This window comes from Aulonocara sp. 'chitande type north' Nkhata Bay, linkage group LG13 (genome assembly GCF_057382095.1).
Source record: "Aulonocara sp. 'chitande type north' Nkhata Bay isolate Kocher_YH1m ecotype deep benthic linkage group LG13, A_spYH_male_GT1.1, whole genome shotgun sequence".
Lineage (NCBI taxonomy): Eukaryota > Metazoa > Chordata > Actinopteri > Cichliformes > Cichlidae > Aulonocara > Aulonocara sp. 'chitande type north' Nkhata Bay.
In genome coordinates this window covers 10711307-10725668 of record NC_141356.1, presented here as the reverse complement: position 1 = coordinate 10725668, position 14362 = coordinate 10711307, and the positions used below count along the sequence as shown (strand labels likewise).

The window sequence follows — 14362 nt, the reverse complement described above, 5'->3', positions numbered from 1 at the left end:
ACTTAACACTAACAAATGAATCATTCAAGAATAAAAAGGCTCCTAACTCAAGTGCTGAACCTGTGCTGTGTCCACATATAATAGACAACTTGCAAAGAACCAATTTGCAATTGTATCTTTAGGCACTTTAACACCAGCCTGTCAAGAAATGAATTAGTTCTCATTTCTTAGTTGAATCCATGAAAAATGCCAAACATAACACAGTTTGACAAGCATAACATAGTATTTTTGTAACGCAAGGTGATTCCCAAGGCGCTATTAGCTGAAAACCTGGCAGATCTAAGCATACTAAATAAAAAATAAGGAAACTGGACAAGTGGAGGACAAAAGAAGCAACAGCCTTTAAAAATGTATCTATAGCTGATGAACAGCATCCAAAAATCGCATCCTTAAGAAATCAGGAGAAATCCAGGAGAAATCCACCAAAGACAGGATCAGATAGATGCATCTGTGTAGCCACTTTCAGGTTTTGAATTGTGGCCACAGCGACTAATTGTTTATATACGTGCTGGTTTTGTTGCAGATAAGAGCTTCTTTGATAACTTGAGACTGAGACTGTGGTAACAAGCTTTTTGTGAGGTCTCAGGCGTTTCTCAGAGGGTGGGAGGGCTCTGGGGTTAGAGGTTCTGCCAGATATCTTGTCTCGTTTGATACAAGGGAGAGCCTGAGGGCCAGGGAGTGAGCATGCAGGAGATCAAAGGACAGACTAATTGTTTCTGACTGCCCAGAGACACACGACTGATTGCTCTGTTACAGTTGTTGAATTTCACACACAGCTGAGAGGAAACCGACTGTGCTGGTCGCTATTAGAATAAAATAAAACATACGCTGCTGTCATGACGATGGCAACGAATCAAGACACAAAACAAGGTACATTAAAAGCTGACCCATTGCTTCCACCTTAAATTTTATTTGTTGTTTTTTGTGTTATAATTTAGCAAAGCAAACATCAAAGTATGAAGGCATCATTTCTAAGAACTGTAATTTCTCTGATCTTTAGTATGGCACCACTGAAAATAATTAATGACTCATACCAACATTTGAAACAAACCAAAACCCCTTTTTTAAAAATTAAAGAAAGGAAAAAAAAACAGGTGTTAGCCATTACATGTACTTAAAAATACAAATCATCTGCAAGCAATACACAACCAAGAACTCATACATCTCCTCCTCAGGTCTGTGATTGTGATGGTTTTTTTGTAATTTGATATGAAATAAGGCAGATTCATTCGATACAATTATAGACAATCTGGTAAGAAGACAAGCGAAAGCGAAGAAGACTGCAATTCTTGTTTATGTAGGTGAAGTTCAAAGCAATTTCCTGGCATGCACTGGAAATGGCAAAGAAAAAGGAAAGGGGAGGGAGGGGAAATTAAAAAGAAGACTCAAATCGATTTGTTGAAAAGACACTCACATCCTCGTTTATGTGCACGGGCGTTAATGAACAGTTTCCTGGTTAAAATGAGTAAAGCTGCAGTCACGGCAGCAGCGGAGATGAGACTTGATTAGTGATGTTCAGATGAAAGGCCTGGCAAGCGGCACGTCGCCTCACAGACCGCAACGCGAATCGGGGCATTGGCCGATCTGACTAAAGAATGGAAATCGAAGCTGCGGCGGTGTGTGAGGAGACGTGGCAGGTGTCAGTGTGTCGCACTCCAAAGCAGATTACAAATGCAGGCTGTCGTCCCACTACAGAGCGCCATCGTGACTGTACTGGTGGCGTCAGTAAAAACTAAAAAGGATGGTTGATGTTTAGCATCACCCAGCCGGGAGTGTCAACATGTAGGAGCTGTGGCTGTTGTCCAATGACAGCTTCGCCATGCTCTCACAGTGGGTTTATCAAATAGCAAGACTTGAACCTGGTTTATCTCATTGCACCCTTCGGGCAGAATGATGTATGACTCTAACACACAGTGAGGTATGGCTCATCTTTTCTGGTTGATATGTTCAAGTCCTATAAGTAAGGTTTTGTACATACATATACATATAGTACATACATATTTCAGGGATGAATAGTTTAACCAAGAGAGGGGAGGGTAAGTAAAGTTGGGAATGTGAGCATCTTGTGAGTAACTGGTTTTCCTGGGCCAGTGTCAGAGCCCATACTGACATGGGCCAGGCTGACACCAGTGTGGCCTTCGCACAGTTTGCTGGCTGTCAGATGAGGCTGATTGTCTTCCCTTCAGCTGGTCAGTCTTTCTTCTCAGTGCCTGGATGGAAACAAATGACAAGACATTTCCTCAACACTCTGTGTTGGAGGCGTACTAGGAGCAACCCTTGAAGCTCTTTTCTAAACTGAACGTTTTTTTTTTTTTTTTTTGGCGTAATCAGAATCAGCATCAGCATCATCAGAGGTTAGTGGGAAAAACCCAAAAACTGTTGGTCATCAAACCACGTCTTTATTGATATATACTGATCATCATTAAGGGTAAAGGGGAGGTCGTCAAATGTTGTCTTTATTGTGAAAAGAGTTCAAGATTTCTGGCTGTGGATTGCATTAGACTGTAAAGGAGTACATAAATACAAGTCAAATGAAACAAAAGCACTAATCTGTAAATGCCAGTAAACAGGGATGACACGTACTTTATAACAACTCAAAGCTTCGTCAAAATCCAGCTCAGTGATGCTCGAAAAATTGTGTGCGGCAGACAGAGACATCGAGGCAGATCCGTTTCCTCTGTTCCCATTTCACCGCAAATGACGTGATTTTTGTGTTTGAAGATAAAACAACACATCAACTTTGCTCTAAAAATGTCATACAGTAAGTTTTGATGTACTCTGGCTAATTTTAACGGCACACTATGAACTAACCATCTCCCTCGCACACAGTCCCACCCTGATGCACTCGGTTGTCCAGCAACAGGCTTTTTTCCCCCTTTTCCTGGCTGCTTTGTCTGGCATTGTTTAAGCTCTCTCCTTTCTACACCAACCCACCTACCTCTGCCAAGTTATTTCATATGCTGCTTCCCTGTCCTATTTATTCAACCCCAACAATCTGTTCGTAGCAGTTGCTTAAATTAATTTTTTCTACCTGGAAACTATACGATGCCCAAATCCGAAAGCCATTTTTTTCTTTTTTGGCTCATCGCTTCTTTGGACCCACACAGAGAACAAGCGTGTTCACAGAAATTAATAGCACCCTCCATAGATGACTACATTCAAATTATATGCTGTCTTATTAGCCTAAATCTCAACGAAGACCTGAGGATAAGACCAGTGTAGTATCCTTATCAGATATGATTTATTGGCATTATTATTACCCCTACAGTCTGTTTTGGCTGCATGTTAAAACAATATGCTTTGCACACTTGATTTATTAAATGCCCAATAGTTGAGGGTGCAGGTAATTCATCATACTCAATCTCCAAAGACGTGCCGACGCGCATATACTAAAATATCAGGGTTATAGTTGCAGACCTGAAATGGGTACAGAGGATTTACAAATGCATTTGGCCCTGAAGGAACACGTACTGCCGGCTGCCTGCCCCTACAGAGACAAGGAGATGGAGACAGACGGGGAGGGGGAATGGAGACAAGTAGGGTGAAGCTGGGTAACACTTGGCTGTGCGCAGCGGAGGATTCTCGAAAAGAAGTGAATTTTAATTCAGCAGCTGTGGCCACTAATAAGAATCCACTTATAGAGATGTGTGTGACATCAGTGTGAGCCAGTAAGCGGGTGTGAGTGCTTCTTTCAAGCTTTTACCTTTGGACTGAGTTAGAGTTGAATCAGCTTGTTCCGAGTCCTCGACAGGATCGTTCGTCTCTCCTAGAAGGGAGTAAAAGAAAGGAGAGCGGGGAAATATTACAAGAGGCCATGAAAATCAGGCAGCCCTTCCCACTTTTCTGTGCCAAGAAGCATCAATATACCTAAACAAGCGCTGCCTCGCCAAGCTTGTGAGCCTGAGTTCGGTTTGTAGTTACAGTGGAGCTAAGAGAGACGGCTTCAGATCAGGACTGAAGATTATGCGAACATCTCATAATGATTTTTTTTATATGTGAATTCATTAAAAAACCGACTTCTGATGCTGTCTGCAGCTTCCCAGCTCTAAAATTTAAATGCATCTTTTATATAATCAAAGGCTAATATGTACTGTGTTGTGAAAAAAGGGAAGAAATTGAGGAAGGGATGTGGCTGTCAGGCTGTTAGGGAGTCTCTACTCTGAAAACGCATAATCTCGGCTCACCTCCACTGCTGGTGCCAGTGTCGTTCGTCTGAGAATCTGTAACATGGAGAACACACAAATACGCACATGTTAGCTATTCTAAAAGTCGATTCGTGCACGCGGATACGGTTAAACAGACTCAAATTTGGGTAAACGCAGCCATTATTCAGGATTATTCAGCGACTCTTTGTGCTTTTGTCAAAATGCTTTATGACCAACAGAGTCGATCATCCTGGAACTAGTCCAGGATTTCATGAGCAAACATTTCCATTTATCCTGATGCTTCAACTCTCAAGCCTGGAATTTCAGCGCCCTCCTGAAGTGCAACACTTCAAAACGGAACAAAACAAAATCTGAGAAGGGAGAGAGATGCATTCAAAATTAATTACAAACCACCGTTCCCATAAGGCAGCTTGAGACCCCCCCAACATCCACCCACCACACACACACAGACGCCCCCAACCCTCCTCTACACGCTTCCCTCTCCCCGTCTATCCTCCCCGTTACCTCTGTAGTCACAAACTCCTTCGTAGTCACTCCCAGAGCAAACCTTCGCGCTCCCCCCTTTCGCAACAGCAATCAACCAAACAAAGCAGACCATAAAAATAACCACACTCCCCAGGCAGTCTGGTGATGATGTAAACAAATACAACTGCTTCGGGATGATAGAAGCAACCATGGAGTCTAAGGCTGCTCCGGTGTTCTGTATGTTCAGAGGAACAAGGCTGCGGTTGAGGTCATTATACACTCACGGTTGTAATTGCAGGTATCTAAAGTCCTCAAAGCGAGATGAAAGTTTGTGCATTGCACAATAGCTTTCCCTCGCTGGCTGTCTCACTAGGACTCTGTCAGCTGTGTAGAAAATCCATTATACTGCTTCTTCAGTATAAAACTGATTTAATCTGTTGCAACATATTGGGATAAATTTCTCCTCTCCAAGACACCACCGGGACTCAAGGACTGCAGAAAAGCAGGAAGGATGAAGCAACAACAATATCCCCCTGCTTTCTTTTACCGTTTGATCTGTGGCATGGAAACGGCCTTGGAATTATATTATGTCCTTTTTATCTTCTGGTTATTTATAACTTGGATGTTATTTTTTATTGCTTTGGCACAATGCCTGTGATTTCTATCAGTAATAACGTAATTATACTTAGGAGCATAATTGATGTGGGAAAATAGTAACGCACGCACCATATGTAGACTACAAATCTTGATTCGTTTGTGCTTGCCAGCAGTGCGACAAGTGCGCTTCAAACTGTTTTTTGTCTCCTCCAAGTAGTAATTGGTTTAAATTATCTGGCTTAAATGAACTTATTTAAAACTTAATTTGAATTTTTTGCCAGCCTGTCCCCAGATCCCAGACGTGACTTTAAGTAAAACGCTATCAGAACCAACCAAAATGACTCATCCAGATGAAAAATAACCAGAAAAGGAAAGCAGCTCTAAATAACCCAGAATTTCCCTTTAATGTCTTCTGGCTTATTATAAATTAATCAAAGAAGCAGATTTTCCTGCTGTAATAGACTAAACTGACAGGAAGCATGACACGCACATTGTGCCAGATGTGTTTTGGATGTGTTACCCGTATGGCATCAATAGTGAAGTAATTAATTATGCATACGCATCAAATGATATGCCGTTCATTAACGCTTTTCCACATAATCTCTATGTGCATTAAAGCTGATGGCGAGACATGGGAAATGTGCCCGACACTGGAATACAGCCTCCGTCGTATGAACTAGCTTAGCATGTCTACGCGTAGCAGCAGGAGCTCACTGAAGCAGCGGCCTCATTCCAGATGCTCCTTTTTTGTTCTCTCCTAGGTAATGACAACACGGTCTTGGAGCTTGGGTAGCATCCTCCTCCCCTTTCGATACCCAACACTGATCAAAACGAAGGAAAAAAAAGTTCAGATTTTCAGATGATTGTGGCTTCAGCTTCTTTCTGACTGAAGCTTGGAGGGAACAGCAGCATTGGTTTCTCTCGTTCTCTAATTTGTGCTGACAGTGAAAGGGCTATCATTTAGAGGAGCATCAGAGGGTGCTGTGGTAAACACATAAACAAGATTTTTTTTGGGGGGGGGGAGAAGAAAAATGGGCCTCTGGTGAAGGAGAAGCACAGTCCACAGAGGGCAGATAAGAAAAATAGAAGAAAAACAGAGTGAATTGACTACTCCCTCAGCGGGGAAAGTGGACAGCTTACAGCAATGTTTTTTAATACCAAGGACTTGAGGGGTCCTTGATGGTGACCCCTAGCCTCCATGCTGGTATGTAAATTACGAGCATTCAGCCCTGGTTACAGAATTTGTATGTACATGGGTTAATGTGAGTCTACAGAAAGAGGGCAAAATAATTGAGAGCTGGTGACTGTGCTGGCCTCTCTGCTGCTTATCAGCTGACTTCTTCCACTCGAAATTCTTCGTGCATAGCTTGGAGCTGCGCTTTGGGTCGTTGTCTTGTTGTAGGAGGAAATTGGTCTTTTTCTTTGTACGCTGGTTTGAAGGCCAGGACGCAGGAGTCACCTTTTCAATTTTGACACCGAGACTGGTGTTTTGCTGCTGCCATTTATTAAAATTGCCAGTTGAGGACCTGTTTCGTAAAACAGAGATTCTAATGTACTTGTCCTCTCGTACACTTGCGCAACAAGGTCTCTTAATTCTCTTTCAGCTCTACTAAAAGCCACTTTGTGTTGTTTTGTGAAGAAAGCAGAACACTTCAGGGCTGCGAGAGATCAGATTTTTACTTTCGAACGATCACGGCCACGAGGCTCATTCACGATAACATTATCATAGGAATAATTCAAATACTTCTATAACCTTATTTACTGTCTGTCTGTCAGCTTGTTAGCAAATTTAGTTAATTTTTGCAACAACGCATGAACAAATCTTAAAATGTAAAGATTTCACAACTTATAGAAGCCAAAGATTTCTGCCAGTTATGCTCCAATCTTACGGGTAAAGATAATGAAATCCATAATTTTAGTATGTTTTATGTTTTATGATGTTTTTATTACAACACACTGACATCTCTTGTGTTTTTTCTCTAATCCCAGACACCGAACTAGACAAATGCACTGCTTCTTTAATCAGCACAGCAGTTTTCAGATGTGCTGTCATAACTGGAATTACTGATCAATTATGCATGAAAGACTTTACATTAGGTGGCAAAATCTGCCATCCCAACAGATGAGCGACCCCAAATTTATGAGTGAGGGCGTGCAAAAGAGAGACTCGACTTCACTGAGACCGGCAAACTTGGATGAGGTGACTGGTAATGAGATTTTCCAAAAGGGTTTTTGATCTGATTCCACATATTTGAACTGTAATCAGTTATTATCGGTCATGATATCATCGTGTTTTGGTGAAGACGAAGGAGACGGAGATCAAGCCGGACTAATTTAGAGATGGGCAGAGGTCACCCGGAATATCAGAAACATTTCAAACGTTAACTAACTTTTAAGTTCTTTAACATTTTTTTCTGTCATTTCAGCCTTTTAGAAGTTCAGTTAAAAACATCCTGGAGAGAAAACCATCAAGAAGGAGGAAAACTGCATGCGCTCACATTTCCACACATGAGAGAAGGGAGAGGAAGGAAGAGAGTTGGGCATAAGTCACCCTCGCATGCAGACAAGCAGAAAATTACATCCCCCCACCTTCCATTCATTTATTAGACAAGCGGTAGTTAGCGTTTTGTTGGTCAGCATTAGTATGCCGCAGCACAATATTCAGTGACGACAGCAAGTGTGTTTGAACTGCAGCAGCGACGAGTTAAAATGTGAAAACAATGTTTGAATAGGAGACGGATTTTTGATTAGCTGTAGCTTTTGTGTGATAAGTGTACTCATCATTGTTAAATGGTGTTTGTCATGACCACCAGCATTTCTGCTTTTACGCAACTTTTAATGGTCTTGTCATTCCAACTCAGCCGGCTCGCAAGGGAGGCAGTCCCCATGGGTCACCCACATAGCAGCATGGGAACCGTCTCTGTTTAATGTTCCAGACAGGAGCCGTGAGCAGAACAGGAGGTTCCCTTTGTCCTTTAGCCACAGGACATCTCACAGTCTTTTTTAATCTCGTCATCTTGAGCAGTTAAAAAAAAAAATGAAAGAGAAAAGAAAAGAAATCGATCGAGGTGTAGAAGTGTCTGCGCTCTACAGTGTCAGTTCCCTTAGGAGAATTTCTTCTGTTCATTTGATCCTTAAAGCATGGCATGGCAGGCTGGTCTGTTGTGTCTGAAAACATCTCGGAGCTTTGATCCCAAGCAGATCACACAGGTGTCCAGCTGCCTGCTTCCACTCTAACAATGAACATGAGCCATGGCGATATCAGTCTAGGAACAACTGAAAGCCATCAGCACATGAACGGTTCACTAGAGAATGCGCGACGTCTTGCACCGAGTGCATTAAGTACTTCTATTTTGCCTGCGTTCAGTCTGTTGTTTGGAGCTTTTGTGATGCAGTTGGAGGGCCACGGCTTGTTCAATGGCACGTTATCTTGAGAGAAAAAAGAAGGAAAATGTCAAGGTCGATGCCAGTATCTGTCGGTGCTCTATTCTTTTCAGGGGGATGAGAGGAAAATTATTTAAACTGGGTGGTCTATGGGGGACTCGGGACTGGTCTGTCCTGGGTTATGTATATTTAACAAGTATCAAAGAGTCCCTCATTGAACTTTGCATGGGCTAATAGCTTTGGGTCTGATATGCCTACTGCAAAGATAATTAAAGACATCCCTGCTCAGGCAAAACAAGAATGGGTGGAGCTCAACAAGTGCCCAACCAAAAGAACTAATGAGCTGGTAAATGTGGAAAGCAACCCATTTTCATATGTTAATTTGAAGTTTGTAGTACATGCTGCATGAGCTGCCACTCTCAAAGCAGTAAAAAGAGGAGGGGATTTTGTAAAGGGAGGCAGTAGGGGGTGGTGGTGGTGCTGGAGGCAGCATTTGATAGCTAGAGTTTTCTCTTCTACGAGATGGAACACTGTCTGACAATCTGAGCCAATTAAAGAGCATTGAGCTGTGACCTGCGGGCTAGGGAGATGAAAACAAGCCTGTTCAGTAAACACTGACCGCCCCTCTCTACTGCTATCCTCCTGAAAAGCCAAGAGTCTTCATTAATATTCTGCCTTTCTTCTCCCCAAGAAAAGGCCAAGGGGTTGTGGACACTAAGTAGCATTGTGCTCCCCTGCGGGTTTGGGTAACCTTGTAGTGGTGGCTGCGGTGGGGCGGCTCAGAGTTGTGTCAGGGTCCTCTAAACAGACTGAAAAGGCCCAAACTCATTACAGAGGCCTGGGCCATGCTTGACAAGATGAGAAAACACAAAGTACTCCGAATGAGTGAAAAGAGAACAGGACACCATCTGCTTTGGGGTTAAGCTACTACTCGGGGAGAAGTGAAGATGATTAAAAGGCAGCCAGCAATGGCAAGAGAAGAAGGGGGTTCAGATATGCTACAAAAATGACCAGTGGCAATCCTTTGATAATGCAAAGGGTTTGAAAGAAACACGAAAGCCAGTAAAAATGTTGTCTCCATTGGCAAAGTCTCTCCTTAATCTCTCTTTTTAGTCTTTTTCTATTACCCATTTCGTCCAAGGTAGTGTGAGAAAGTCACCACCGTCTGTCAGAAGACAACAGAGTGGATTTTTTTTTAAAAAGAGCCAGAACACTGTGATGCAAAGAGATGAAAGGAATAAGTGAATAACTGATTAAGTAAAGAAGTAAGAGAGGGAGACAACACAAAAATAGACACGGAAGGGAAAAATGCAAAAAAGGCCTCCCCCTGTGTGACCTACATACCTGCTAAACCTGCTGTCAGTGGTGGCCTGCTCCTCTCTCATCACTCACTGAATTACTTTACATAATCTTTAGACTCTCCCTGTGCTGCTAAAGGGCCTGCTGCAGGTAGATGCCCGCTGCTGTTTTCAATACCTATTGTGGTTTACTATATCAAGACACAGACGGTCTTGCAGGGGGAGAGATGAATCCGGCGCTAGGTGATCCGGCTAACCCCTGTGATACATTAAAATGGGACACGTCACGTCTGAGCGAGGTGTGGAAGAGGCATGTTTGCAGAGGATGGCCCGGGTGTGTGTGTGTGTGTTGCCGTCTTTGCAGTTATGCATTGACTTGCAGTTATGAAGTGATGCCTCTTCTGGGCAGCTCAAGGTTTTCCTTATGGATTGGACTGGTCAATATAATCAAAGTGCTTGTCTAGACTGCAGAGAAAACAGAAGCCCGGGCAGAGCAGCTGTTTATCACCGAAAGGTCAGAAAAGGAGCAGCTTGATTGGCGAACCTCATTAAAAGCACCACGTATATTTCAGCAGTGGACGTGGACGTAACGGAGACATCATGATAAAGGATGAAGCTGTTCACCCTCTTTCTCTGCAGATATATTTTCAGTGATACATTTTAATGACATAGCATGACGGCAAAAAACTGTATGGTACTGAAGTTGAAACTAATGAAGCAAGCGAACATTTTGTTCTCAGAGTTGATGTGGTAGAAGCAGGAAAAATGGGTGAGCGTTAGGGTATGAGTGAGTCTGACTAGAGCCAGACTGTGATGGCCAGACGACTGGGTCAGAGCGTCTCCTAAACTGCAGTAATCAGTATCTATCAAAACTGGTCCAAAGAAATTACAGTGGTGAACCACCGACATGGTCATTGGTCAGAAATGGCCATGTGGTCCAAACAGACGAGCTACTGTAGTTCAAACTGATGAAAAGTTTAAAAATAAAGTGCATCACAGCTGGTTGTGTGTTAGACTGCATAGCCGTAGAACAGTCAGGGTGCCCATGTGGACCCTGCCCGCCCAACTAAAGCGCCAAAAATTGGCACATGAGCATCAGAACTGAGCTTGACAATAGAAGACAATATTGGGCTGATGTTATATATAGTATAATGTTGGACTGCAGCTAATGAATATTTAAATTTTCAGTAAATCAGTTCATTATATTCTATAAAAACTGTAGACATCAAGTCTCCCATCAAGTCTTCCTCTCCCCCTCCAGGAGACAGGGAACCCATACAGAGATCACTCATCATCACTCAAACAGCGTCTTTTGTGTCTGTGTGTATTTTATAATACGTGTGCCTCGGTGACTGTGACTAAAATATGTTCCAGACATTTCAAAAACACATTTGTTGCCTCTCTTCTGGCTGACAAATTCTCTCTCTGCTGAGAGTTGATTCATTTGCCGTTTTTGTGAACCAAACAGTGGGTGGGGACGGGATAAGAGAACTGATCAAAAGAGGAGCTTCAAAGAAGAAGAGAAAAAGTGTAGCCTGTTGGATGAGGCCCCCTCTCTTTGAAGCCAGCTTCTGGGCCAAAGGTGGCCAACGTAATGGACACTGTAGACAGTGTGTGCTGCTCTCCATCTCCAACTAAATGACCAGCGTTCTGTGTTTCTCCACAATGCAAAATGATCCAGGCTGCTATGTGGGTAATATATGAACTGTTTAGGTGTTCAAATACAGAATATTTAGCTGCACACTGCTAGGTAGTAGAGTCAGTTGTTTCATGTGTCACCATGGCAACATCAAGGCTGTACCTAGCCATGTTCATCAGTTTTTAGTGCCCCTCGACAACAGTGCTTTTTTTGGTTGCTACTAACAGTTTTTCTGTATATTTGCAGCACGTTCCAGTATGTGGTTCGCTTTTCACACTTTGCAGCATAAATGATGCGCAATGGGCTGTCACATTAGTGAAGATGGTTCGTTTATTTCTCTGTGTTTGTGGAGTTGCAGTGCATTCAAAGCTCTCAGTGCCACTGTAAGACGGCTGTATCCTCAGCCTTGACAGGAAAGTGTTTACTGAGGTCACGGATAAAAGGAGCAGGAGGGATGTTTTCCTGTATATGTATACTTTTTTTTTTGCAGCCAGAGGAGTCACTGCCTATCGGTCATTAGAAAGAAGGTTCAAGATGCTTCTGTGTTGGCATTACGATTCTGACTAGAGGGTTGTGCTATGAAACGACGCGAAAGAGTTAACAAGCTACGTGGAGCGAGCTTCAAGTCAGAAGCGCCACAGTAGCTCTCTTTAACCTGGCTAAATCGCCATGGTAACTCGTAGGGCTGGGCCATATTATACCGTTCACGGTAATACCGGTATAATGTTAGGCAACGATAAGAAAATGATATATCGCGATAGAATATGAGTAAAACGCGCATGCGCAGTACCTTTGTTTTCATACGCACATGGCCGATTGTTGAGTGAAACAGATGAACCAGAATTGGTTTGTAAAAATGGTGCAACTTCAGTGATGTGGAACTGGTTTGGTGTTTGTCCGTCAGATACACGACAAAGCACATTTTTTGCAGAACATGCAAGCGGCCGTTGTTATTGTCGTATTTGTCGGACTAAGATGCTCTTAAATCTGGGAGTAATCTGGGTCCTAAACTCCGTATCTTCAGGCCAAACGAACACTGCAGCATCACTGAGAGTTAAAAACTGTCTCAATTCTTTCATCTTTAATAAAACGATCAGCATTGCTGCTTAACCAGGTGAAACTATGAAGTTTAACTTCCAGGCATCCATGAAAATAAAATTTATTACATTTAACGGAGTTAGAAGTTAGCAGGAAGCTAGCGGAAGTTAGCTCGCTAGTTTCGCTAGTTACCTAAGCATGATATAGCATGTTCTGACTGAGAGATTTCTGAAAAAATTCAAACGTACAGCTCTGCTATCACTTCCAACATAAATGAAGACAGGAAACTAAACAGCAGCGTTTGTAGGGTTACTGAAGTTGGGCTAGCTGGTATATAATGATGTGCTACGTGATCGCTAGCGACACAGCTATGTTAGCATAACATAAACAGTGAAGCTGGAGGACGAACACTAACACTTTTCCACTTATAAAAGTTAACGTTAAAGTTCCTGATAATTAGAGACAAATGCAATCACATGGCAGGATGCTGTAAACGGACCAAACTTCAGTCAGGAGAACAACTGAGATAATCCTTCCACAATACGAGGTTAGTCATTAATATACTGCAACAACATGGGAATAGAGCAGAATTCATCCATTAATAAATCAATGGTACAGAAGTGGAGGAAGCAAGAAGAATGAGTTTAATAAAGTTTGATTTATCTGACTGCTTTGTTTCGCTTAATGTGTCTTATAATCCCGTGCACCTTATGGTCTGAAAAATACGTACTGCACACTGCAGTTTAATGTTGCAAAGCACCTCTTTTTAACTTCAGTGGATATTATACATGGTTATGCTCAGGACATGTCAGCCCATTTCTAGTGGAAATGCCTTTTGGTTAAACTTTCAGCAAGGAATTTGCATTTGCACTGTTACATTTTTATAAAGCTTTAATGTACATAAAAACCAGCTTCTTGTTTAAGTGAAAATAAATGGAAGGTTGTCTTTTTGCGCTAGTAATGTTGTGGAGTTGTATTTTGTCTCGCATCAATTATATCGTCAGTTATATCGTTATCGCAAATTTTCAAATATATATCGTGATAAATATTTTTGGCGATGCGAACTGTGTGTGAGCAGCTTAAAGACGAAGTTAACTGCTGGTTCCATTATCGGTCTAAATGAACTGGATATGAACATGCTACACTTTTTCAGTGGGGATTTCACGATGAAGCTTCAGAAACGTTTGTGTTTTTATCTCTGTTATGTTTATTTGATACAGAGTAACCCAAAATTGCCAAAGTACATCAAAAGCAGGAGTCAAACTGATTTTAATAATAAGGAGAAAAGCTGAATTAATGTGACCACTCGGTACTCAGAAACAATGCCACAGCATGTGACTGGTAAAGCTGCTCACACTGAACTTTCACAGTCGGTATAAAAGGCTATAAAATATAAGTTTAGCCTAGTATCTTCATTTAGTGGCAGCCTGCTCCCCTAGGAGCCACACAGTGTTACAGTATACAATGTTATGCCAAAAGTTAATTGTGTGCTGACAACCCTTAGCCACAGGAAAGGCTGCGCTGCTCTCCAAAATTAGGTTTACATCACCAGTATCCCACTGTTCACAAAAGACCAAGACAAAGGGGTGCAATACAACCAATTAAGTAAAGCTTTTTTGCTTTTGTAGACAAAGGACCATAAATGCAAAGCGACATCAAACTCTAAGTGGAGTATACTAGTAACTGTGGGATAAATTCACTGGAACTTCGAGTCTCCGAGTGCGTTGGACTCAGAAGAGCCATTTAGGCTTGTTGTTGGTCTCTACCACTCAAGC

At 42.3% G+C, this 14362-nt stretch overlaps 1 protein-coding gene across 1 annotated transcript in view; it reads right to left on the bottom strand.

Annotated features, from left to right (window-relative positions):
• Positions 1-871: 871 nt before the first annotated feature.
• Positions 872-14362, bottom strand: part of macrod2 (mono-ADP ribosylhydrolase 2) — a 421359-nt gene continuing 407868 nt past the window's right edge. The window contains exons 16-18 of the mRNA XM_086258668.1: positions 4185-4220; positions 3704-3766; positions 872-2210 (exon numbers count right to left, since the gene is read on the bottom strand). Coding sequence (XP_086114794.1) covers positions 2191-2210; positions 3704-3766; positions 4185-4220 — 119 coding nt within the window. The 3' untranslated portion in view covers positions 872-2190. The remainder of the gene's footprint in view (positions 2211-3703; positions 3767-4184; positions 4221-14362) is intronic.